The 27,205-nt window shown below is 43.5% G+C and overlaps 1 protein-coding gene across 4 annotated transcripts in view; it reads left to right on the forward strand.

Annotated features, from left to right (window-relative positions):
• The window catches only part of RAB2B (RAB2B, member RAS oncogene family), a 28,340-nt gene extending 4,491 nt beyond the window's left edge, over window positions 1-23,849 (forward strand). The window contains exons 2-9 of one of the 4 annotated variants that reach the window (XM_058181450.1): window positions 2,794-2,835; window positions 7,219-7,290; window positions 12,473-12,540; window positions 12,726-12,808; window positions 18,557-18,649; window positions 21,105-21,216; window positions 22,542-22,610; window positions 23,311-23,849. In XM_058181450.1, coding sequence (XP_058037433.1) covers window positions 2,794-2,835; window positions 7,219-7,290; window positions 12,473-12,540; window positions 12,726-12,808; window positions 18,557-18,649; window positions 21,105-21,216; window positions 22,542-22,610; window positions 23,311-23,415 — 644 coding nt within the window. In that variant the 3' untranslated portion in view covers window positions 23,416-23,849. The remainder of the gene's footprint in view (window positions 1-2,793; window positions 2,836-7,218; window positions 7,291-12,472; window positions 12,541-12,725; window positions 12,809-18,556; window positions 18,650-21,104; window positions 21,217-22,541; window positions 22,611-23,310) is intronic. The other 3 variants (XM_058181452.1, XM_058181451.1, XM_058181454.1) reach the window with 3 other exon arrangements.
• Window positions 23,850-27,205: the final 3,356 nt, after the last annotated feature.

Raw genomic sequence — 27,205 nt, forward strand, 5'->3', positions numbered from 1 at the left:
AAAACGATGCAGTATTCCAAGTATGGCCTTACCAAGGCATTATAAAGTAGCACTAATACTTCACGTGATCTTGATTCTATCCCTCTGTTTATGCAGCCCAGAACTGTGTTGGCTTTTTTAGCAGCTGCTGCACACTGCTGGCTCATATCTAAATGGTTGTCCACTAGGACTCCAAGATCCCTCTCACAGGTACTACTATTGAGCAAGGTACCACATATACGGTACCTTTTGGGTTTTTTGCCTAAATGTAGAACCTTACTTTTTTCACTGTTGAATTTCATTTTGTTAGATAGCGCCCAATGTTCAAGTTTGTCAAGATCCTTCTGTAACTTGAGCCTATCTTCTGGAGTGTTGGCTATTCCTGCCAGCTTGGTGTCATCTACTATTCTATTCTATTCTATTCTATTCTATTCTATTCTATTCTATTCTATTCTATTCTATTCTATTCTATATATACACCAGAGTATAAAATGCTCTGGACAATAAGACGCACCTACCTTTTTTCAGGAGGAAAACAAGAAAAAAAAATCTGCCTCTGCCTCCCAGCAATTTGCCTCCTTGCAGCAAACAGCCTGTTTCAGTTTCATCACAGCCTGCACAAGAAAAAAAAATTCTGCGTCTGCCTCCCAGCAATTTGATTCCTTGTAGCAAACAGCGGAGGCCGAAAATGGGGCACGTGGAGGCGGCAATAGGCAATGGCAATCCCTGCAGCCTGAAACAGCTGATGGTTGGGAAGCCGATCCAACTGACAAATCAGCTGCTTGTGAAGCTGAAACTGAAACTGGCTGTTTGCTGCAAAGAGGCAAATTGCTGGGAGGGAGAGGCCAAAGGGTGGGGGCTGGTGGATGGGTGGGGCTACATTCAATGTGTAAGACATGCCCAAATTTTCACCTTTTTAGGGGGGGAAAGTGTGTCTTATATGCCAAAAAGTACGGTGTATGTATGTATTTATATGTATACGTATATATACATATATATGTATATATATGTACATACATACATATACATATGTAAAATTGGAAGTGTCTTGGCGACGTTTCGATGAAATATCATACGTCATCTTCAGGCTTCAGCTTCGTGCTTCTTGCTCCCAGAAGCACGAAGCTGAAGCCTGAAGATGACGAATGAGACTTCGTCGAAACGTCGCCAAAACACTTCCAATTTTACACGGGAGAAAACCCGAACAACCAAAGACCTACATACAAACACCCGTGAAAACCTCAGAATATATATATATATTCTGAGGTTAGAATATATATATATTCATGCAGAACAAATATAAATAAATTAACAGATGCATATTGTGCTTCTCTTGCGTAGTATAGCACAGCATAGTGAGTTGGAAGGGACCTTGGAGGTAATCTAGTCCAGCGGTCACCAACTGGTGGTCCATGGACCACTGGTGGTCCGTGAGAAAATTTTGGTGGTTCTCAGAAAAATTATTTGCCTTTTTTATATTGCACTAAATCAGGGGTCCTCAGACTATGGCCCCGGGCCAGATACGTGCAATGAAGTGTGTTGCTGCAGAGAGTCTCCCCCTTCGGGGTCTTTTTGTGTGGGTTGGAGGAGGGGGACAGAAATTCCGACTTGGGGTCTGCTTCGGCCTCCTGGTGCTGGGCTTTGGGCGAAGGCTGGAGGGAAGTGCCGCTGGTGGCGAACAGCCGGGGGGCCTTGTTCCAGTGGGACTGTATCATGGCCTGGAACTGGCTGACCATCTCAGACTGCTGAGCCTCCAGGCACCAGTACCTGACCTTGCACTCCCACAGGTCTTCCCTCTGCTTGGAAAGCCTATGCTCGTAGTCCTCAGTGAGGTACTTCGGGTGAGCCTCCTTCCCGATCAGATCCAATTTGAACTGAGCTGTTTTGCCAATTCTTTCTCATGGTGGCTGCTTAGCTCCAACAACTGCTTCCTGTTGGAGCCCTAAGGAGCCCGGGCGGGGAGGCGAGGAGTGGCTGGGAGGGGAGGATCGAGTAGAGGCTGGCGAGGTGTCCCTCGATGTGAGTGACATCGAAGTGGCCACGCCCACCCAGTCACATGCCCACCTAGCCACGCCCACCCAGCCGGTCCTTAGGCAGATCATATTAGTGGTCCGTGGGATTTAAAATTATGAAATTAGTGGTCCCTGAGGTCCGAAAGGTTGGTGAACCCTGACTTGGATGATTCAGAATCTCCGTAGACAATTGACTTGTCTAGCTTCTTGCAGCTTTTTCAAACACAATTTAGAAATACTTGTTTCTCGGTAAATATCAAGACGTGTTAGGAAGGTGGGGGATTGAGATGTCTCCTTTACATGCGTTCCTACAGAACGAACAGAACAGATGAATTGGAAGGGACCTTGGAGGTCTTCTAGTCCAAGCCCCCACTCGGGAAGGAAACCCTATATCATTTCAGGCAAATGATTATCCAATCTGTTCTTAAAAACCTCCAATGATGGAGCACCCACAACTTCTGGAGGCAAATGGTTCCACTGATTAATTGTTCTCACTATCAGGAAATTTCTCCTTAGTTCCAGGTTTATGTGGTCTATGTGTCTCCATATATCTCGCAGGTTAAACTCAGATACTATACCAAAGAAAGCTCTTGGTAATACATTTTTCTTGTTTTTGTTTTTGTTTTTTACTACTTTTATAGTCTTTCTGAGCATCTGCTACAGAATCGAAATCTCCATTCATACAAATCCTTTCATACTTCATATCCAATATCCTCTTACATACCTCTTTAAAGAATTGCTGTTTGTTTGTATTAGGGGCATAGATTACTATGAGTAACATTTGTTTTTGTTCTATCTCCAGTTCCAGCATCAAAATTCTACCTTCATCATCTGCATATCTTAAGTTTGTTTTTATTTTATCCTTGACATAAATGGCAATATCTCCAGTCTTTTTAATCTGCTAAAGTTGTGTGTAATGTTCCTAATTTCCTATTCTCAAATAATCTTCTATATCCTTTTTGTATATGTTACCTCTTGGAGACATATCACTTCAGCTTCCAATTTCCTTACTTTATTAAATATTTGTGTTCTCTTTTTTGGAATATTTAATCCATTGATGTTTACCGGAAAAAGCTTAATTGTTTCTCCCATTCTCTACTTGATCTGCCTTTTTGTACTTCTAGTCTCTCTTACTACCGTTTCTTTTTCTCCCTCTCTTTCAATCGGTCCTTTTCCTTGGTTTTTTTGTGTGTGCCTTCTTCTGTATGTAGTTCAGTTCTTTGAAAGCCCAGCTTCTCCCATTTCAGATAGTCCTCAACTTACAACCATTCATTTAGTGATGGCTTGAAGTTACAGCAGCTCTGGAAAATGTGACTTATGACCATTTTTCACACTTTCACACTTACAACCATGCCCATGGTCACGTGATCAAAATGTAGCCATTCATTCATTTATTTTATTTAGGTTGGATAACCATTTGTCTGAAGTGGTGTAGGATTTCCTATCTAAGCAGGGGGTTGGACTAGAAGACCTCCAAGGTCCCTTCCAACTCTGTTACTCTATTCCAGTGGTAGTCAACTTCGTCCTTACTGCCCACTAGTGGACGTTCCAGCTTCCATGGTGGGCGGTAGGGGTTTTGTCCGATACTGAAGCACTTTCCTTTTTTTTAATTCAATTGACTTTTTTAAAAAAAATTCATAGCATTATTTAAAAACATTTTCATTAGGTTTTCATAAAATTCCCCATGACAATTTAAATTTCTGAAAATATACTATTTGTATCGCTCGCACATAAGTTTAGTTCACATTACGTAAGTGAAACTAAACGGCGCTATAGTGTGACTGCAAACAAAAGAGCCTCATCACAAAATAGCTCACACATCTTCCCCCAAACCAGTGGGCGGTTAGAAAATTTTACTGCTAACGGAGATACAAAAGTGGGCAGTAGGTATAAAAAGGTTGACTACCCCTGCTCTATTCTATATTGCTGCCTGTTCGCACATGGCGACTCAAGGCGGCTTACAAGATTATAAAAACATCATATACAAACAATAAAAGTCATAAAAAGAGAGAATCATATATAATAAAATAAACTGGCATATAGTTACGATGTCCCCTCGGTCGCAGCTTCACCTTTTGCGACCTGACAAGGGAAGTCAACGGAGGGGCTGGATTCACTTAGCAACCGTGTTACTCATTTAAGAACTGCAGTAATTCATTTAACAAGGGTGGCAAGGTCGCCACAATATAAATATAATATAATATAATATAATATAACCCCTCTGGGGCTTCAACTCCCCGATCTCAAGTCCTTCCGCCGCAAGCTGAAGACGTTGCTGTTTCGAAGAGCAGGACTAGCTTGAATGTAGTTTTAAATTGGGATTTTTAAAAAAGGGGTTTAAATGAGGTTTTAAATTTGTATTTAAAAGTTAGAGCATCAATTGAATTTATCTATTCTTTTAGCTGTTTTTTATGTATTATATGTTTTCTGTTTTTTTGTTTTTTTTTTGACTGAACCGCCCTGAGTCCTTCGGGAGATGGGCAGTATACAAATATAATAATAATAATAATAATAATAATAATAATAATAATAATAATAATAATAATAATAATAATAATAATAATAATAAAGATGTTGAGACTCTAGAAAGAGTGCAGAGATGAGCAACGAAGATGATTAGGGGACGGGAGGCTAAAACATATGAAAAACGGTTGCAGGAACTGGGTGTGTCCAATTTGATGAAAAGAAGAACCAAGGGAGACATGATAGCAGTCTTCCAATATCTCAGGGGTTGCCACAAAGAAGAGGGAGTCAAACTATTCTCCAAAGCACCTGAGGGTAGAACAAGAAGCAATGGGTGGAAACTAATCAAGGAGAGAAGCAACTTAGAATAAGGAGAAATTTCCTGACAGTTAGAACGATCAATCAGTGGAACAAATTGCCTCCAGAAGTTGTGAATGCTCCAACACTGGAAGTTTTTAAGAAAATGTTGGATAACCATTTGTCTGAAATGGTGTAGGGTTTCCTGCCTGGGCAGGGGGTTGGACTAGAAGGCCTCCAAAGTCCCTTCCAACTCTGTTGTTAGGTTAAGGGGCTTCTCAAATTTGGAAGCTTTAAAAAGCGTGGAATTGAAGTCCAACCATCTTAAAAATCCCCAAATTTGAAAAACACTTCTCCGTATCTTTCATCCAGAGTATATTACGGGATGGAAAGCAAGATGAAGACTCCTGAAAGCCATTTCCCTCTCTAAAGGAAGTACAGGTAGTCCTCGACTTACGACCCCAACGGAGCCCCAAGTTTCTCTTGTTAAGTGAGATATTCGCCCGAGTTTACGAGCTTTCTCGCCGTAGTTGTTAAGTGAATCGTTGCCGTTGACAAGTCAGTCGCCCCGGTTGTTAATTGAATCTGGCTTCCCCGCTGACTTCGCTTGTCCGAAGGTCGCAAAAGGGGAATTGCATGACTTTGGGACGTAGCCACGGTCATAAGTGGTGAACAAGTTGCCAAGCATCTGAATTTGGATCACATGATCCCGGGAGGGGGGGATGCTTGAAATGTCGTAACTCAAAAATGGTCCTCAAGTCACTTTTTTTCAGGGCTGTTGTAACGTTGAACGGTCACGAAGTGAACTGCTGTAAGTCGAGGACTACCTGTATTCTAAGCAAATTGGGTTGTTCAGAGTTGCTTTTTTTCTATTGCTAATTTAACTTGCATTTGTAGAAACGCCAGTTTGTTGTCATCTATCTACCTACCTACCTACCTACCTACCTACCGTATTTTTTGGACTATAAGACTCAACCGACTATAAGACACACCTAAATTTAAAAGAGGAAAACAACAACAATAAGTTCTTGGCCTCCCTTTTTTCGGGCCTTTTTTTCAGCCCTTTTCCAGTCTTTTTTTCAGCCTGTTTCCGGGGCATTTTTTGTCCCATTTTGGGGACTTTTCTCAGCCCATTTTCGAGGCTTTTTTGGGCCCATTTTTGAGGCGTTTTGCGGTGAATTTTTTGGGCTTTTTTGGCCCATTCTTGAGGCTTATGGGGCCCATTTTCGAGGCTTTTTTCCCTGAAAAAAACAGGCTGAAAAAAGGCCAAAAAAAAGCTCAAAAAGAGGCCAAAAAAGGCCCAAAATGGTCCCCCAAAAGTCCCCAAAATGGGCCAAAAAAAAAAAAGCCTCAAAAACAGGCCAAAAAAAGCCTCATAAATGGGCCAAAACAAGGCCTGAAAAAGGTTGAAAAAAGGCCCGAAAACAGGGTGTACTGAGGCCAAAAAATGGCTGGCGGGTGGATGGGGCTTCAGTAATATTCGGTCTATAAGACACACAGACATTTTCACCCCCTTTTGGAAGAAAAAAAAGTGCATCTTATAGTCCAAAAAATACGGTATCTATCCTATCTATCTATCTATCTATCTATCTATCTATCTATCTATCTATCTATCTATCTATCTATCTACCTACCTACCTACCTACCTACCTACCTACCTACCTACCTACCTACCTACCTATCTATCTATCTTATCTATTTTTCACAATTACGGACTGCTTACCTCCCTCAAAGAGGGATTCTTTATGACTTACTTCAAAACAGAAGATTGTTTAGAAGGCTTTACCGCAAAAGAGTCCAAATATCTAATATGCAGAAAGACAGCAAAAAAATAGAATTTCAGAGTCTGCATTTGGTAAATGGAGAGCTTTCTAATACAGGGGTCTCCAACCTTGGTCCCTTTAAGACTTGTGGACTTTTTTTTTATTTATTTGTATTTATATTCCGCCCTTCTCCGAAGACTCAGGGCGGCTTACACTATGTTAAGCAATAGTCTTCATCCATTTGTATATTATATACAAAGTCAACTTATTGCCCCCAACAATCTGGATCCTCATTTTACCTACCTTATAAAGGATGGAAGGCTGAGTCAACCTTGGGCCTGGTGGGACTTGAACCTGCAGTAATTGCAAGCAGCTGCTGTTAATAACAGACTGTCTTAGTCTGTTGAGCCTTTGCTGGCTGAGGGACTCTGGGAGTTGAAGTCCACAAGTCTTAAAGGGACCAAGGTTGGAGACCCCTGTTCTAATACACTTCTGATTATTGTATAATTTAGGATCCACTCCCAATATCTCAGGGAAATGGGGTTTATTAAACACCGAGGGATGATAAAGATAAACAGGTAGAGTTTGCATCGATAAATGCATCAGTAAATTGTTCCATAGAGTGCCTGTGTTAGACAAATCTCTCTCTCTCTCTTTTTTTAGCGTAGGAGTTTACAATAATATTTGATCTGGTTTTTTTTAAGGTGTCGGGAAATCATGCCTCTTGCTACAGTTCACAGATAAACGGTTTGTAGCTGTTCATGACTTGACAATCGGTGAGAATCAAAGCCGGATGGCTCTAAGAGTCTTGGTGAACCATAATTGTTGGAATTTTGCTTCGCTAGATGCCCTATGGATAGACAAGTCACTGTTTGTTATTATTACAGTACCAACAGTAAACACAGTGGGGTTAAAAAACTCATAGACAATGGTTCCATGTTCCAACAGGCTGAGAACATACAGGAGATGGGATATTTACAACATAGATACTCTGTGTGTACAATAAGGATAGTCAGCTCGGTGTGGTGGTTATGGCCCCAGGCTAGAAAACGGGAGAATTGATCAAATTTGTTTGGCGCCCATTTCGCCAGGAGGTGACTAGAAAGAGAGTTCTAGTTCCAACGTTGGCACAGAGCCAGCTGGATGATATTGGGGCAGTCACTTTCTCTCAGCCTTAGCAAGAAGATGGCAATGGCAAACCACTTTTGGGGGGGGGGAATTGCCGAGAAAAATTGCAAGGACTTGCCCAGACTGTTTTTGAAAATTGGACACAATTGAATGGAAGGGGGGGGGGGAAAGATGGATGGATGGATGGATACTTTAGATAGATAGATAGATAGATAGATAGATAGATAGATAGATAGATAGATAGATAGATAGATAGATAGATAGATAGATAGATAGAGATGATAGATAGAGATAATAGATAGATAGATAGATAGATAGATAGATAGATAGATAGAGATGATAGATACCAATAGATAGATAGATAGATAGATAGATAGATAGATAGATAGATAGATAGATATGATAGATACGATAGATAGATAGATAGATAGATAGATAGAGATGATAGATACCGATAGATAAATAGATAGATAGATAGATAGATAGATAGATAGATAGATAGATAGATAGATAGATAGATAGAGATGATATAGATAGATAGATAGAGATGATAGATACCAATAGATAGATAGATAGATATGATAGATAGATAGGGAGGGAGAGAGAGAGAGAGAGAGAGATAGGTAGATAGATAGAGATGATAGATACCGATAGATAGATAGATAGATAGATATAGAGATGATAGATACCAATAGATAGATAGATATAGAGATGATAGATACCAATAGATAGATAGATAGATAGAGATGATAGATACCAATAGATAGATAGATAGATAGAGATGATAGATTGATAAATTATCTATTGATAGATAGATAGATAGATAGATAGATAGATAGAATGAATGAATGAATGAATGAATGAATGAATGAATGAATGAATGAATGAATGAATGAATGAATGAGTAGTGGCCAAAATTGTGGAAACCTTTTGGAAAAGTGTATTTTCTAAAATTAGCTAATAACACCACTTTTTTTGGAGTAGTACCATAAAATTATATATCAATGGAAAGATAATTTAATTAAGAATTTAATGCAATAACTTTTATGAAGGATTTACAATTAGAATAGCAGTTACAGTATAAAGAAGAAAAGTGAAACACATAGAAAAACGAGTGAATAGAATAGAATAGAATAGAATAGAATAGGATAGGATAGGATAGGATAGGATAGGATAGAATAGAATAGAATAATGCTGGAAGGGACCTTGGAGGTCTTCTAGTCCAACCGTCTGCTTAGGCAGAAATCCCTATACCCTTTCAGACAAATGATTGTCCAATCTCTTCTTAGAAACTTCCAGTGTTGGAGCGTTCACAACTTCTGGAGGCAAGTTGTTTTAAAGAATATATACCTCACTATGTGTCCCAAAGAGGATTAAAGCACATACACAGCCAACTATGCTATCCAAATCAATAACGCATCTAGCTGCCCAGATCAGGCAGCCTATAAATATATAGAAATAAGTAAATCCCTTAATGGTCCTGTGATCCTAATAACATTAATCAGAACATAAGCCAGTCATAAACCATAGCCAAGCAGATAGGTAAAATCTGCTGCAGTCTCGTAATTTCCGATCTAGAAATCCACGTCATTTTCTTGGAAGTATTACAAAAAGTGAATAAATACATATTTTTGTGCCTTCGTATCAGTCTCGATTCCTGGTGACTGCCTGGATGAATCCCTCCAGTTTGCTTGGCAAGATTTCAAAAGCGCCTTGGCCTTGCCTCCTTCCTAGGGCTGAGAGAAAGTGACCGGCCCAAGGATGTGACAAGAGCGAGACTAGAACTCATGGTCTCCCAGTTTCTAGCTTGGTACTTTAAGCCAGTGTTTCTCAACCTTTGCAGCTTTTAAGTTGTATGGGCTTCAACTCCCAGAATTCCTAGGCTAGCATTGCTGGCTGTAGAATTCTGGGAGCTGAAGTTAACCAGAAAGTTACCAAAGTTGAAAAATACTGCTTTAGCCACTACATCATACTGCCTCACATATACATACCGTATTTTTCAGATTAACTAAATAATACAATACTACAATTTACTTACATATAAAAACCCAATTTTCTATTCCTTTTTTAATATATTTCATACCCTTTTACATATATAACCCATTTCCGTCCCTCTTTTCCAATTCTCCCCCCCCCCAATTTATCCAAGTACTGCATTCAAATACATTATTACAATTCACTTTAAAGTCATTCATTTCTACGTCATCCCTCTGATAATTAATTTCAATTATTACTAACAGAAGAGACACTGTTTTGTCTCCGAAAAGTGGGTGAAAATGCTTGTGTGTCTTTTGACCGAAATTGCCGAAGCCCCGCCCACCCGCCAGCTGTTTTTTGGGCTCCGCACGCCCCATTTTTGGGCCTTTTTTCAGCCTGTTTTTGAGGCCTTTTTTGGCCCGTTTTTGAGATTTTTTTCATCCCATTTTTGAGCCTTTTTTCGTCTCATTTTTTCGGCTTTTTTCGGCCCGTTTCCAAGGCTTTTTTCAGCCCATTTTCAAGGCTTTTCCTCTTCTAAATGTTCCTCTTCTAGATTTAGGTGTGCCTTATAGTCAGGTGCATCTTATTGTCTGAAAAATACAGTATATACATACATAGAGATAAAGGTTCCCCCTTGCACATATGTGCTAGTCGTTCCCGACTCAAGGGCGCAGTGCTCATCTCCGTTTCAAAGCTGAAGAGCCAGCGCTGTCCAAAGACGTCTCCATAGTCATGTGGCCAGCATGACTCAACGCCAAAGGCACACAAAATGCTGTTAGCTTCCCACCAAAGGTGGTCCCTATTTTTCTATTTGCATTTTTTACATGCTTTCGAACTACTAGGTTGGCAGAAGCTGGGACAAGTAACGGGAGCTCACCCCGGTACATGGCACTAGGGATTCGAACCGCTGAACTGCCGACCTTTCGATCGACAAGCTCATATACATACATGCATACAATCTCTAAGATAGATCAGGTTTTTTTTAATGAAACCAGGATAGAATAGATAAGAACTGATTGTTGTAAGCAAGGATTATAGCGCCTGCTGATCCCACATTCAAAATCAATTCACAACATCAGCATGTCCAATGTATTCTACACACGGGTTGCTTATCGATTGCTGGATTAATAGAGTAGCAGTGGTTCTTAAACAGGGCGTAATTACTCCCAACGGGATCATTTGGGCATACGGTAATCGGGGTGGGTGGGGGAGGTAAATGGGAACAATTTGTAATAATTTGTGAGTTGAACGTGCCGTTCAAGACGGTTGTCGCTGAGATGTTTGTGAAAAATTGTTTTTCAAACTCGGCAACTTTTAAGATAGGTGGATTTGAACTTTCAGAATTCCCTAAACCAGCGGGGAATTTCTTGTACGGGAAAAGGTGATAGTAAAGAAAGAAGCCAAAATCAAGAACACGGTTGAAAGAGAAACAGTAGGTTGAATGAGTGAACAGCGTTAGGTTTAAGGGGATAAGGTGTGATTTCAAAGCAGCTGATTCAAGATGCTAAAGCCGTGATGGCGAGCCTACGGCACGCGTGCCCAAAGTAACATGCGGAACCATGTCGCCTGGTATGTGTGCTGTCGGCCATTCCTCTTCCGGATTTCTGGCGCGCATGCACACACGACGATCAGCTGCCCATTTTTGCATGCAGCAGTGCCAGAAACTAGAAGAGCTGGTCTTCCGTTTTCCTGCGTGAGCATGTGCGCCGGCCAGAGGATTGTCGCATGCGCACGCGTGCCAGAAACCGGGAAGAGTAGCTGGCTGAAACCGGAAGTTCAGTAGCTGAAACCGGAAGTTCAGTAGCTGAAACCGGAAGTTCATTTTCGGGTGGGCGCCTGCGCCCTGGGCAGCTCCTCTTCTGGGTTGCAGGCCAGACGCTCGGTGCTGAAAAGGTTCGCCATCATTGTGCTAAAGCAGAGGTCTCCAACCTTGGTCCCTTTAAGACTTGTGGACTTCAACTCCCAGAGTCCCTCAGCTAGCAAAGCTAGCTGAGGAAGTCTGGGAGTTGAAGTCCACAAGTCTTAAAGGGACCAAGGTTGGAGACCCCTGTGCTAAAGCATCATTTCTTTTCCCTTACCTTCTGTTTCCCCAACGCAATAGCTAATGAGTCTTAACCAGGGGTGGGCTGCTGGGGGTTCGCAGGGGCTCGGGAGAACCTCTAGCTAACATTCCGTGCAGTTCAAATCCCACTCCTGGCTGGCCCCACCCACCTCACCCTACCCCTCCCAAGAATCCCCAGGCGGCCTGTTTTGGATACAGGTAAGTGCATGGTGCGCGCAGAGACTCAAGGAGGGCAAAAAACGGGCCTACCGGAAGTTCAGGAAGGGCGGAAACAGGCCTGTTTCCAGCTTCCAGAGGGCCTCCGGAGCCTGGGGAGGCTGTTTTTGCCCTCCCGGAGGCTCGAAGAAGGGTAGGCTCCCGGAGCCTGAGGAGGGTAAAATTCCCCCGCCCCCCGCACCATGGTACAGGAGGCCAACTAGGCCCACCCAGCAACTGGGCAGAAAACCCCTTGCTAAAATTATTGAAGCTCACCCCTAGTCTTAACTTTAAAAAAGTAGCCTCTTCCTCACTTTCGAGGTGTATTTAAATCTAGATTTTCCAACACCCGGTGTCTGGGACTCTGTGGTTATTCCTTTTTTTGTTCTTGCACTTCTGCTTGTTGGACTTTTAACTTCACAAACTCTTCCACATTCTGTTCCTTCCCGCCTTTCTCTAGATTTCCCCTCCCCCCCCCATTCTTGCCTTCCTCATCCAAGTCTGGGGATCATGCCAAGAAACGGGGGGCAAGTGGGAGCTCAGCCCACTGAGCCTGGTTCCCCGTCGAATCTCTTCCTCTTTCATTTCCCCACCAGGTGTCGAATTCGGGGCACGGATGATTACCATTGAAAACAAAAAGATCAAACTGCAGATTTGGGATACGGTGAGGAATCCTTTTGTGTGGGAATGGTAGGGTGTGTGGGAAAGAGATCAGCGGGGCCGGATTGCCCGGAAGGAGCAAGGCGCAGTTGCTCTCAGTTACCATACCACCTCCACAACTGGGGTGCAGTTGTGGCTCGTGCATTAGGCCCGATGCGTAATTTTGGGTGTTTCTCTTTTGCTCCAAAGGCTGGCCAGGAATCCTTCCGTTCGATCACCCGCTCGTATTACCGAGGAACAGCCGGGGCGCTCTTGGTCTATGACATCACCAGGTGAGGCCCAACCTACAACGCACAACCTAGAAGTGGATCAGGTTTCATTGTTTAGCCCGGCGGTTCCCGACGTTTCGGTTTCGAAGGACCGTTCATCCCGTTAAACTGCCAGAATTATTCAGATTGAGCAAGCAAGGAAGAAAAAAAAAAAAGAAAGAGGGGAAGGAAGAAGAAAGGAGAATGAAGAGGGTGTTCTGACCTAGGCTTTCCCCAGCAGCACGAAGCCGAGTCTTTGTCCCAATAAATCCCTTTTATTTAATTTACAGCGAAGTTTTTCCTCTCCCACAGTCTTTCAAGATAGTTCCCAATTACCAACTTTTATCAGGCTTGGAGAGCGGCCAGGCCGATATCTTTCAGACTCCGCAATACTTGGCAAGAATGCAGGAATGAACTAATTGTCTCCTGCAAACTCCCCTCCCCTTTCACTCCTCTTTTATTCCCTCTGGGAGGGCTCATTCATTGTCCACCTGTGGCCTTACTCCCAAGTTGACCCTTGTTCTTTGGCTGTTCCCTTCTTCTGCGCACACTGGGAACAGGCTCCAGCTGTTTGTCTGCCTCACTGATGTCTGACTCCGAAGGCAGCTGATAACTGACATAAGGCCCTGACCCCATCTCTGCCTCTGATGCAGAGCCCTCATCAGAGCCTTCCCCAGACTCTAGGACTGGCCCATGTTCCTCCCCAATCTCCTCACTGTCTGAATCTGCTGCTCGATCCACTGGCCACTGGTGGGCCACAACAAAGGGAAGGGGAAAAAAGAAGGAAGGAAGGAAGGAAGGAAGGAAGGAAGGAAGGAAGGAAGGAAGGAAGGAAGGAAGGAAGGAGATTATAATGAGGGAGGGTCTCAGGGAAGTCCTGCCTTAGCACTTGGCTACCACCCGTGCCCTGGACACAAGTCCCGTGTCACGGCCACCCCCATGCCACAACCACCCCCACCCTGACCCTCCAAGGTCAAACACAACCCTGATGCAGCCCTCAATGAAATCGAGTTTAACACCCCTGGGATAGAGAGATGGGTGAAATTAACATGCCCTAAATAGGCCTCTTTCTTTCTTTCTTTAGACCAGGGGTCTCCAACCTTGGTCTCTTTAGGACTTGTGGACTTCAATTCCCAGAGTTCCTCAGCCAGCTTTGCTGGCTGAGGGACTCTGGGAGTTGAAGTCCAAAGTCTTAAAGGGACCAAGGTTGGAGACCCCTGCGTTAGACAATTTGCATGGCTTCCCATTCAATTTCAAGGACTCGTTAAGTGGCTTGCAAAAGGTAAAAATCCCAGTATACAAAGAATAAAAACAATAATTCCCCGCTCCTTGGTGACAAGCAGCAATCTAAAAGGCCCCTTGATGGGCTCCGTCCCACTCTGGGTTCCCCAGGGTTGTTGGCAAAACCAGGGCCTTGCGAAAGACTGTCAAATTGGGGGCCGGTCTGATCTCCCCAGGGATGATGTTCCAAAAGAAAGGGAGCCACCACAGAGAAGGCCCTTCTTCTGGGTACCATGACTTGTACTTTTTTATTAGGTTGCTTTGCATGTATACTGAAAGCTTCTGCTCCGGTGACAAATTCCTTGCGTATCTAATCATACTTGGCTAAATAAAGCTCCTCTCCTCTCCTCTCCTCTCCTCTCCTCTCCTATTCTATTCTATTCTATTCTATTCTATTCTATTCTATTCTATTCTATTCTATTCTAATTTCCATTCCATATTTTCTATTCTATTCTGTTCTGTTCTGCTCTATTATTCTATTCCATTCTATCCATTCCATATTTTCTATTCTATTCTATTCTATTCTATTATTCTATTCCTATTCCTATTTCTATTCCTATCCTATCCTATCCTATCCTATCCTATCCTATCCTATCCTATTCTCTATTCCATTTCATTCCATTTTTTCTATTCTGTTCTGTTCTATTATTCTGTTCTGTTCTGTTCTGTTCTATTCTATTCTAATTTTCCATTCCATATTTTCTATTCTGTTCTGTTCTATTATTCTATTCCATTCCATCCATTCCATATTTTCTATTCTATAATTCTATTCTAGTATTCTATTCCTATTCCGATTCCCATTCCATTCCATTCCATTCCAATTCTATCCTATCCTATTCTCTATTCCATTTCATTCCATGTTTTCTATTCTGTCCTGTTCTATTATTCTGTTCTGTTCTGTTCTGTTCTGTTCTGTTCTGTTCTATTCTATTCTATTCTATTCTATTCTATTAATTTTCCATTCCATATTTTCTATTCTGTTCTGTTCTATTATTCTATTCCATTCCATCCATTCCATATTTTCTATTCTATAATTCTATTTTAGTATTCTATTCCTATTCCCATTCCATCCATTCCATTCCATTCCAATTCTACCCTACCCTACCCTACCCTACCCCACCCTACCCTACCCTATCCTATCCTATCCTATTCTCTATTCCATTTCATTCCATTTTTTCTATTCTGTTCTGTTCTATTATTCTGTTCTGTTCTGTTCTGTTCTATTCTATTCTATTCTATTCTATTCTATTCTATTCTATTCTATTCTATTCTATTCATTCTATTCTATTCTATTCTATTCTATTCTAATTTTAATTCTATTTATTCTATTCTCCATTCCATATTTTCTATTCTATTCCGTTCTGTTCTATTACTCCATTCCATTCCATATTTTCTATTTTATTCTATTCTGTTGTATTATTCTATTCCTATTCTCTTCTCCACTCCCATACCATTCTTTTCTACTCTTTCCTGCATCTTTCTCACACTACCTTCTGTTAGAGCGAGTGAACTACCGTAATTCTTATGCCAGATGTTCCTCTCCACCATGATATTTTTGGAACGGTAGAAACAGATAGGGAGAGAAGGCAAAGGTTTCTCCTCCGTCCAGGTGTTTCCTCTCTTCTGATCAGGTGCTCTCCCAAGGAGTTGAGATCCAGGTTTCCAGAACAATACCTGGGAATCTTGCGAGGGGGAGACCAGCACATCCAGAGAGCAGTCCAAATAGGGAAAAACTGATAAATGGAAAGCTGTCTCATCTACTCTGCTTGTCTTGAAAGCAGCCAGAAGTAGATTCTGTGTGCTACTGGTATCCAAGCCTTTGTTGTGACCGAGGCCCAAGTAGTGATTACCAAACACAATTCATTCCTGGACAAACTTATTTTATTAAAACAGATGAGAATTCATTCATTCTCAGCTTTGTCCAAAACAAATTCTTCGTAAACAGTCCTTCGGCCTTATCACCAATCTTTATCGTCTTTGGCAACCTGCCAAAGGCTTTTCTTGGCAAAACCCCCACAAAGTTCAAAAGACACTGACAAGAAGCACTGGAAACAACGTTGTTTTCCCACAAAGAACCCAACAGCTCGTTGCTGCTCTTTTAAGCCTTATGGGACGGGCCAATCATCTTTTGGCCTTACTCCTGAGTCGCCCTTTTTGCTTCAACTGCTCTTGCCTTCTGGCAGCTCTTCTCCTGCATGCACTAGGAACAGGCTCCTCCTGTTCCTCTGTCTCTCTGCTGTCTGCCTCTGGAGGCTCTGGAGTCCACGCATCGCTCCCAGATGACCCGGGCCCTATCTCTGCCTCCGACGCAGAGCCCTCATCCGGGCCTTCCCCTGACTCCAGGACTGGCCCATTGTCCTCCCAAGCCTCTTCACTGTCTGACTCTGCTGCCAGCTCTGCAGGCTTCTGGTGGACTACAACAGCCTTAGAAGATTCCACCAGAACTCTACAAGGGGGTGGCATGGTTGTCCAACAAGTTATCAGCTTAGAACATAGAATAACAAAGTTGGAAGGCTTTCTTGGAGGTCTTATAGTCCAACCCTTTGCTCGAGCGGGAGACCCTATACCAGTGTTGGCAAACCTTTTCGACACTGACTGCCGAAACGGGAGTGCACACATGCACAGGCATGCCAGAAAATGGAAGTGCAGCCACCCGGTACTCATGTGTGGGCCGGGCAGCTGCTTTTCCAGTTTCTAGCACAGATATGCGCACCGGCCACCTGGTCTTCCGGTTTCTGGCACGCATGTGCACTCGAAGACCAGCTGGCCGGTATGCACGCATGCGTCAGAAACCAGAAGATCATGTAGCAGGTGTGCATGCACACGCCGGAAACCGGAGGAGCAACAGGCGACGGCTCGCGTGCCCGGAGAGATGACTCTGCGTGCCACTTCCAGCCCGCGTGCCATAGGTTCGCCACCACAGCCCTATATCATTTGAGAGAAATGATTGTCCAGTCTCTTTGAGAGCCTCCAACGATGGAGCACCCACAACTTCTGAAGGCAAACCGTTCCATTGGTTAATTGCTTTCACCATTAGGAAATTTCTCCTTAGTTCTAGGCCAGGGGTCCCCAACCTTGGCAACTTTAAGACTTGTGGACTTCAACTCCCAGAGTTCCTCAGCCAGCAAAGCTGGACATAAATTGTTTCAACTCGTACCCTCAAAACAATGCTACAGAGCACTGCACACCAGAACAACTAGACACAAGAACAGTTTTTCCCCAAATGCCATCACTGTGCTAAACAAATAATTTCCTCAACAATCAAACTATTCACTAAGTCTGCATTACTAATACTAATAATCTTCTCATCGTTCCTATCACCAATTTCCTTCCACTTACGACTGTATGATTGTAACTTGTTGCTGTATCTTACGATTTATATTGATTGTTTCCTAGTACGATTTGATTGCTATGTTGTGACCCAGGCCCAAGTAGGAAACTCAGTCAGTGTAAAAACAAACAAACTTATTAGAACAGCTGAGAATTAACTCATTCTCAGTGTAGTCCAACTAAATTAAAGCAAATTCATCCCAACACAATTTCTGAGTCCTATCACCAATCTTGGTCCAATTAGGCAAACTGCCAAAGGCCTTTCTTGGCAAAAGTTCAGAAGACACTGATACGAAACAAATGCAACAAGACAAAACTATCAATGTTGTTTTCCGGCAAAGAGCCCAAACGCCATTGCTGGTCTTTTTAAGCCTTATGGGAGGGGGCAATCATCTCTTGGCCCTACTCCCAAGTCGTCCTCTTTGCTTGAGCTGCTCTTGCCTTCTGGCAGCTCTTCTCATGCGTGCACTAGGAACAGGATCCTCCTGTTCCTCTGCCTCAGTACTGACAGCCACTGTAGGCTCTGGAGTCCGCATATCACTCCCCAATGGCCTTGGCCCCACCTCTGCCTCCGACGCAGAGCCCTCATCCATGCCTTCCCCAGCCTCCAGGATTGGCCCATGTTCTTCCTCAGCCTGATCGCTATCTGACTCCGTTGCCAGCTCCGCAGGCTGCTGGCGGACCACAACAGCTTACTTGTACCTTATGACTATCATTAAGGGTTGTACCTTATGATTTTTAATGAATGTATCTTTTCATGTACACTGAGAGCCTATGCACCAAAGACAAATTCCATGTGTGTTCAATCATACTTGGCCAATTAAAAAATTCTCTTCTCTTCTCTTCTCTTCTCTTCTCTTCTCTTCTCTTCTCTTCTCTTCTTTCTCTTCTGTTCGATATTGCTTTGAAAAGTGGGAAGTAAGGGAACAAGGAAGAGTTTGAGTAGACCTGGGGTCTCGCGCCTTTTATCTGAGAGTTTTTTCCCCTCAGGGACCGAGATGTCAAGTGACAATGGAAGTGATACTCCTCTCCAATCCCCTGTGTTCCCCCAGTGGGTTGGAGAGGATGTTTCTCCAGGAAGCTAACCTTCTCAGCTTTGATCGTTTTCACCTTCAACTTGACTTTTGGGTTTTGTTTTGTTTTTTTCTTCACCCTGCGCAGGCGGGAGACTTTCAACCATTTGTATGCCTGGTTAGAAGACGCTCGGCAGCATTCCAGTCCCCACATGGTCATCATGTTGATTGGCAATAAAAGGTAAGGGTGGCTTTGTCGCTCTGGTTTTTCTTTCCTGCCCACCCACCCACCTGCCGAAGGCTCAGTTAAAAATAATTTAACAACCGGTTCTCAGCCCTAATGACCAGCTGGGTAGGCGTGGCTCAGTGGTCATGTGACTGCGTGGGCGTGGCCAACTCAACGTTACTCACATTGCTGGGCGCTTCGCCTTAGCTGTTACATTGTAATAAGGGTTAACCAGAGAGGCAGTTTCTGTAAGCAGGGCAATAAAGATTAGGTTAGAAAACACCACCAGAATGTTTCCTTCCTGCCTTCCTTTTCCCCTGTAAAGTGGGAAAAAATAAGATTTCTTCCAACAGCCGGTTCTTCGAACTGCTTAGAAAGTTAACAGCCAGTTCTCCCAAATATATGCGAACTGGCTGAATCCCACCACTGCGAAGGCCTAGGAATCAATGCATGTCTGACAGCCTTGCAGTTCCTATGACCAAAGGTTATTTTTACCTGGCTGCAAGCAGGGTGGATAAAAATCGATGATTTAAATATATATATATATCAAAATAAAATTGGATTTAAAAAAAAAAATTAAATTGGATTTTTTAAAATTTAAATTGGACCTTTTTAATTTAAATTGGTTTTTTTATCAAATTTATTTTAATAAAATGCTTTTTGGAGTAAAAAATCTATCTAGAGATAGTTTTCTATTTGAGATATATTAATAATGTAGCTTATTCAGCATGGAATTGAGCTTAGTTATGTAGCATATGTTCTATATGTTCTCCAGTTTTTACATTTTTGGTAATCTCCTTCAATGAATCCAAGCTCTGCAAGCTGAGATAACCTGCCCTGCATTTTTTGCAATTGAAATTTTGGGATCAATTGTGATGGTAAGTCGAGGGCTCTGCATCGGAGGCAGAGAGGGGGCCAGGGCCATCTGGGAGCGATGCACGGACTCTGGAGCCGGACATCAGTGAGGCAGAGGAACAGGGGGAGCCTGTTCCCAGTGCACGCATGTACAGAGCTGCCAGAAGGCAAGAACAGTTAAGACAAAAGGGGCAACTTGGGAGTAAGGCTTGGAGATGATTGGCTCCTCCCATAAGACATAAAGGAGGAGCAAAGGCACATGAGCCTTTGCAGGAAGCAACTTTGTTCATACTGGTCGGTTTAGAATAGAATAGAATAGAATAGAATTTTATTGGCCAAGTGTGATTGGACACACAAGGAATTTGTCTTGGTGCATGTACTCTCAATGTACATAAAAGAAAAGATACGTTCATCAAGGTACAACATTTACAACACAATTGATGATCAATATATCAATATAAATCATAAGGATTGCCAGCAACAAGTTATAGTCATACAGTCATAAGTGGAAAGAGATTGGTGATGGGAACTATGAAACGATTAATAGTAGTGCAGATTCAGTAAATAGTCTGACAGTGTTGAGGGAATTATTTGTTTAGCAGAGTGATGGCCTTCGGGAAAAAACTGTTCTTGTGTCTAGTTGTTCTGGTGTGCAGTGCTCTATAGCGTCGTTTTGAGGGTAGGAGTTGAAACAGTTTATGTCCAGGATGCGAGGGATCTGCAAATATTTTCACGGCCCTCTTCTTGATTCGTGCAGTATACAGGTCCTCAATGGAAGGCAAGTTGGTAGCAATTATTTTTTCTGCAGTTCTAATTATCCTCTGAAGTCTGTGTTTTTCTTGTTGGGTTGCAGAACCGAACCAGACAGTTATAGAGGTGCAAATGACAGACTCAATAATTCCTCTGTAGAATTGGATCAGCAGCTCCTTGGGCAGTTTGAGCTTACTGAGTTGGTGCAGAAAGAACATTCTTTGTTGTCCTTTTTTAATGATGTTTTTGATGTTAGCTGTCCATTTGAGATCTTGCGATATGATAGAACCCAGAAATTTGAAGGTTTCTACTGTTGATACTGTGTTGTCAAGTATTGTGAGAGGTGGAAGTATGGAAGGGTTTTTCCTAAAGTCTACCACCATTTCTACGGTTTTGAGTGTGTTCAGTTCCAGATTGTTTTGGTTGCACCACAAGGCTAGTCGTTCGACCTCTTGTCTTTAAATTCTGAAGCTCCATTTTTGACTCTCTGCTCTGTGTGGCCTTGCAAAGCTAACTGCCAATTAGGTCTTTGGCAGCATGTCAAGTGAGATAAAAGTGGGTGCTTATCAGCCTTATCCTCAAGGACTGTGGCAGACTTCTGTCGGACTCTTTACAAACTCTTCGTGACTCATTACGGGCTGTGAATGAACAGAATTCACAGCTGTTGAAATAAAAAGAGGGTTTTTGGGACTAATCATGTGCTTTTTACTTTCTCAGGAACCCTAGGTCAGAACAGTTCAGTTGCCCAGACTCCACCCCACAAGGGATTATGGGGTTGTTAAACGAAGATGATGATCGTGTTTTTCTGTGAGGCTTTTCTGCTCTTATTCTTTCTTGACCGTCATGTTTGCCTCTTTTCCTGTAGTGACATGGAGCACCGGCGGGTTGTGCAGAAAGAAGAAGGGGAGGCTTTCGCCCGGGAACATGGCATGGTTTTTATGGAGACATCAGCAAAGACAGCAGCCAACGTGGAAGAGGTGAGGATTAAAAAAAAAATGTTGGAAACTGCGGTTGGAAATCCTGGCATAACTTCTTCTGAACCTTTCAGCCAGATGGTGGCGTTCTTGTTATGACCCAGGCCCAAATAGTGATTACTAAACACAATTCAGTCCTCAACAAACTTATTTTATTAAAACAGCTGAGAATGAATTCATCCAAAACAAATTCTTCGTAAACAGTCCTTCAGCCTTATCACCAACCTTTGTCGTCTTTAGCAACCTGCCAAAGGCTTTTCTTGGCAGAAACCCCGCAAAATTCAAGAAACAATGGAATCAACGTTGCTCTCCTACAAAGAACCCAATGGCTCGTTGCTGCTCTTTTAAGCCTTATGGGAGGGGCCAGTCATCTTCTGGCCTTACTGCTGAGTTGTCCTTTTTTCTTCAGCTGCTCTTGCCTTCTGGCAGCTCTTCTCATGCGTGCACTAGGAACAGACTCCTGTTCCTCTGCCTCTCTGCTGTCCACCTCTGGAGGCTCCGGAGTCCGCGCATCGCTCCCAGATGGCCCTGGCTCCATCTCTGCCTCTGATGCAGAACCCTCTTCTGGGCCTTCTCCTGACTCCAGGGCAGGCCCATTGTCCTCCCAAGCTACCTCACTGTCCAACTCTGCTGCCAGATCCGCAGGCTTCTGGCGGACTACAACAGTTCTGACCTAGGCTCCCTTAACATACAGGAGGCAGGAATTGGTCCCGGCAGAACTTCTTTTATTTACACGGCAGTGAATGACGTTCATTCACAGTCCATGAGGTTTGTCCAAACAGTTTTTCAAAGGAATATTTCTCAACACACCTTATCTTGTTTGGCAAGCTGCTGCATAACTTGTTTCCAAACACAGTACAAGGCCAAACTTGGCACAGTCTCTCAGAGTCACGGAACAAATGAATTATTTCCTGCAAAAGCCCACTCCCTGTTCACTCCTCTTTTGTTTCCTATGGGAGGGGCCAATCACCTCCAAGGTGTGGCTTTACTCCGGCATTAACCCTGCTTTCTGAGTTGTTCTTGTCTGGTGGCTGGAACGGGCTCCAGCTGTTCCTCTGCCTCGCTGTTGTCTACCTCCCTCTCTGCCTCTGATCCAGAGCCCTCGTCTGAGCTTTCCCCAGCCCCCAGGACTTGCCCAAGTTCTTCCCCAACCTCCTCAATGTCTGACTCTGCTGGCTGCCGGCGGGCCACAACAGCTGGAGGATGTAGAATACCTTGTGGTCTTCTTTCTTAAGTTTCAAATATCTCTTCCTGATGTGAGATGAATAGGAGTCTATTCTACCAGATTTTACATTGATTTTCTTTTTCTTTCCGTTTGCTGTTCCCAGGCCTTTCTCAACACAGCTAAAGCCATCTACAGAAAGATCCAGCAGGGTGAACTTGACATTTCCAATGAGGTGAGCTGGACTGAAGCCCCTCTGGGTCTCGGTCAAACCCGTAGCCAGGAATTCTGTCATGGGAAAGAGCCGCCTTATTATAATTAATCAAGGAGAGAAGCAACCTAGAACTAAGGAAAAATTTCCTGACAGTTAGAACAATTAATCAGACGTTGCCTTACACGGGGGCCTCCATGCGGCCTGTTTTTGGCTGGCAAAGTGCTGCTGGAGGCTGGGGAAGCCGAAAACGGGCCACGCGGAACAGGGGTGAAATTCACTTCCTTTCCTTACCGGTTCGCCAATATGCACGCGCAGTCTGCACATGTGCAAAGCCTTCTGCACACACGCAGAGGCATAAAATGTCGCAAAAAAAGTGACGTCGTGACCTCATCACGGGTGGGCAGAGCCTCCCCTAGCCGCCGCTATAGGTTCGCCTGAGCTGGATAGAACCAGCTGAATTTCACCACTGATGCGGAGGCCTCACAGGACGTCCATGCAGCCCGTTTGTGGCCGGCAAAGTGCTGCAGGAAGTGTCCGTCATGTCTTCCGTTCCCTGCCCCATCGTCCCTCCAATGGCCCACGGTGAACTAACATGCTGATCTGACTCTCAAAGAAACCCAGTTTGACATCCCTGGTGTAGTGTATAAGCTTAGGGTAGTCAAGGCGACTTTGTTTTCAATGTTTACATGGAAAATAAATCCCTTTTCTTCTCCCCTTCCAGGGAAATGGGATCAGGATTGGCTCTAAACAACCAGCAGTTATTCCGGGTGGATCACCCCTCCGCCCGGGACCGCAAGGCTCTGGGGATCGATCGGGTTGTTGCTAAGTTTGCTTGAAATCCTGGCTGGCCCACTGAGGCTGGGAACGAACGGAGGATGGTGCCTTTTTTTTTTTGTTTTTTTTCTTATTCAAATAGAATTGGGGGAGGCAAGGATTTTCCAGTCCAGTTTTCCTTTCCCCCCTTTTTATATGAATTTGGGGCTAACCTGAATCTAATCTGTGGCTGGGGGCTACCTTGTCCCTTTCCAAAAATTTCCCCATCAGGGTTGACCGGTCTTTCATCTAGAAGAAAAGGTATTTATTTCCTCTCCTCCAATCTGGCTTTATGTCAGCAGTGACTTTTCTCCCCACCGTTGAAAATTTCCCTCCCTTGGACTCATTAAATTTGGGGGGAACTTCCAGGTCGCCATACCCAATTTTAATATTCAGCTGGGATGTACGCTTTCTCCGCTTCCTATTAAAAGTTTTCCCATTTGCTTTTATCTGGCTCTTTTTCCGCGGGTGAGGGAAGCGAAGGACTTATACCAGGGGTCGGCAACCTTAAACACTCAAGGAGCCATTTGGACCCGTTTCCCACAGAAAAGAAAACACCGGGAGCCACAAAACCCCTTTGACATCTAAAATGAAGATAATACAGCATATATCGTTTTTTACCTGTATGCTGTGTATAAAAAAAAAAACTATAATGTGTTGCATTTATGAAGTCGATGAACCGCTACAGAGAAAACAAATTTTTATTTGGCATGCAACAAAAACATTTTGAACTCCAAAAAAAAAAAGGTGGGTCAAAAAGCTCAATAAATCACTTGCCGGCGGGTGTCACACATTGGCGGTTGTGATGCCTATTTTGAGCGACTGGGAGCCACAGCAGAGGGATGAAAGAGCCACATGCGGCTCCAGAGCCACAGGTTGCTGACTCCTGGATTATACAAAAGGATTTGTTTCATATTCTGCCACGGGAATTCTTTTAACACAACTTTCCAATGGAGGAGGTAGTCCTTGACTTAGCAACTACTGAGGCCGAAAGTTGTGGCTAAGCAAAAACAGCGGTTAAGTGAGTTTTGCTCTACTTAGCGACCTTCCTTGCTGCCGCCGTTAAGCAAATCACTGCAGTCGTTCAAGTTAGCAACACAGTTGTTGAGCGAAGGTTGCAAAAGGCAATTGTGTGATCCCAGCACACGGCGACCGTCATAAATATGACCCGGTTGCCAAGTGCCCAAATTTTGAGCACTTGTCAATGGGGTTGCTGCAATGGTCGTTAAGTCTGAAAAATGGTTGTAAGTCACTTTTATCTCTGCTGTTGTAATTTTGACTGATCACTAAACAAATGGTTGCAAGTCAAGAAATGGTAGTCCTTTTAAGTACTACCTCTTAAGTAGGAAAGGACTACAGAGGAAAAAACATTAAACCACAAAATATTTTAAAGGCCAATCTCCGCAGATATTTTTAAACGCAAGGATGGTGTTTGTGACAAACATAACCAACATTTAAGGTTGCCTTTAATGGTCCCATATTTAATTGTTCTCCAAGGTCTTCAGCTGTCCGGCAACTTTTTCACTGGAGATGCCAAAAGGATCAGAACCAGGTTTAGACGCGCTGATATTGAGCTATGTTGGAACAAACCTGGGGTTTGGTTATTCTTGGTTGTTTTCAGTAGTAGGTTGCTGCCGATTCGGACCGGTTTGAGCGAACCGGTAGTTCCGACCAACGGCTGGCACCACCCACCTGCCCTAGCACTATCACATCCTATCTCCGTGATGGCAAACCTACGGCACGCGTGCCACAGGTGGCACACAGAGCCACATCTGTAGGGCACGTGACCATTGCCCTAGCTCAGCTTGATTTTTTGGGCCTTCCGGGACCACCGGAAGTCAGGAAACGGGTTGTTTCCTGCCTCCGGAAGGGTGGGGAAGGCCGTTTTCGCCCTCCCCAGGCTCCTAGAAAGCCTCTGGAACCTGGGGAAGGTGAAAAATGGGCCTTCCGGTCCCACCAGAAGTTGGGAAATGAAGTGTTCCTGGCTTCCGGAGGGCCTCCGTGGGGGTGGAGAAGACCGTTTTCACCCTCCCCAGGCTCCAAGAAAGGCTCTGGCACCTGGGGAGGGTGAAAAACAGGTCTACCAGGCCCACCGTGCCATTGCGTGCCAAAGGCGGGGGAGCGTGGGAAGAGCGCGTGTACATGTGCGGGGGCAGGGCGCACTGAATTATGGGTGAGGGCACACTTGCCCATGACCCCCCCTGTGCTCTCCCCCTGCTTTTGGCACACGATGGCAGAAAGGTCACATCACTGTCTTAATATAATCACCGGGTTTTTGATGCCACTCACATTTTCGGTTCCGGGTAAACCGGTTGTTAAAATCGGCAGCCGTCCCACCACTGGTTGTTTTGGTTATTTCAAAAATAAAACTAGCTTCAGCTATTGGCTAAGTTATGACACAAACGTTCAGGGAATCAAATTGCAACCGTATGCATTTATGTGAAAGTAATCGCTGTCGACCACCACCGATCCCTTCTGAGTATATGCCAGGAATACTTGATTATACATTATTTTTAAAAAGGACTTTTGCAGACTGCAATTTTAGTTCTGAAAGTGGGGAAGTTTTTTTTTTTCCTTTTCACCGACGGTCCCCGATGTCCATTTTAGAAGCGGCGTTCCATCCTACTTCGCAGAGTCAGCTTTTTCTGAAGTCTAAATTCCAGGTTTCGTTTCAGAAAAGCGATTGGCTTTTTAAAAATTGTACCTACCTTTTTATATATATATATATATTTTTTATAAATCATGGGCTGTCTTTTTAAAACAAACTTGCAGATATAGCGCACAGTGAGCGCGGACAATTTTAAAAGATTTTAAAATACTATTTTAACGACGATGGAAGTGCCATCAAGTCATTTTCATCTAGCAATCACCTAGATACCATGAGCATAAAAAATAATATTGCATATAATGAGTGTGTGATATGCCATGACTTGATTTTTGTCCCTTATTGAGCTCATCTCAATGTCTGTGACTGAGATTCTCAAAGGTCCCAAAGGTGTTTTCCTTTCAAGAGGCAACTGGATTTTCTGGTTTTTCTTTGAAAACATTTCGCTTCTCATCCAAGAAGCTTCCTTGGATGAGAAGCGAAACATTTTCAAAGGAAAACCAGAAAGTCCAGTTGCCTCTTGAAAAAGCACCTGTGGGGCGAAATGAATTTCAATTGTAATACTTGGTATCGTGCCAGTCAAAACTTGCGAATGTCTTCCAGATTCAGTCTTGGTTTCTCTATTATCTCCGCTCAGAAATAAGCTCTATTCATTTCACACAAAACGCAAGTGGTCCTCAACCAACGATTGAGCCCACAATATCTGTTGCTAAGTGAGAGAGTTAAGTGAGTTTTTATGATCTTCCTTGCTACAGTTGTTAAGGGAATCCCTGCTGTTAAGCTAGTAACACACTTGCGAAGTGGATCTGGCTTCCCCCATTGACTTCGCTTGTCAGGTCGCAAAAGGGGATGGCATGACTCCAGGACACTGCAACCGTCATAAATACGAGTCAGTGGCGAAGCATCTGAATTTTGATCACGTGATCCTGAGGATGCTGCATCGGTTGTTAAAGCAGTGGTGGGATTCAAATAATTTAACAACCGGTTCTCTGCCCTAATGACCAGCTGGAGAGGCGTGGCTTGGTGGTCATGTGACCGCATGGGTGTAACCAACACGTCACTCACATCGATGGGCGCTTCGCCTTAGCTGTTACAATGTTATAAGGGTTAACCAGAGAGACAGATTAGACTAGGAAACAAGAATGTTGTAATTCCTTACAGGATTAGCCCTGTAAAGTGAAAAAACGAAAACAAATTG

The sequence above is a fragment of the Ahaetulla prasina genome, chromosome 4 (genome assembly GCF_028640845.1).
Source record: "Ahaetulla prasina isolate Xishuangbanna chromosome 4, ASM2864084v1, whole genome shotgun sequence".
Taxonomy (NCBI): Eukaryota; Metazoa; Chordata; class Lepidosauria; order Squamata; family Colubridae; genus Ahaetulla; species Ahaetulla prasina.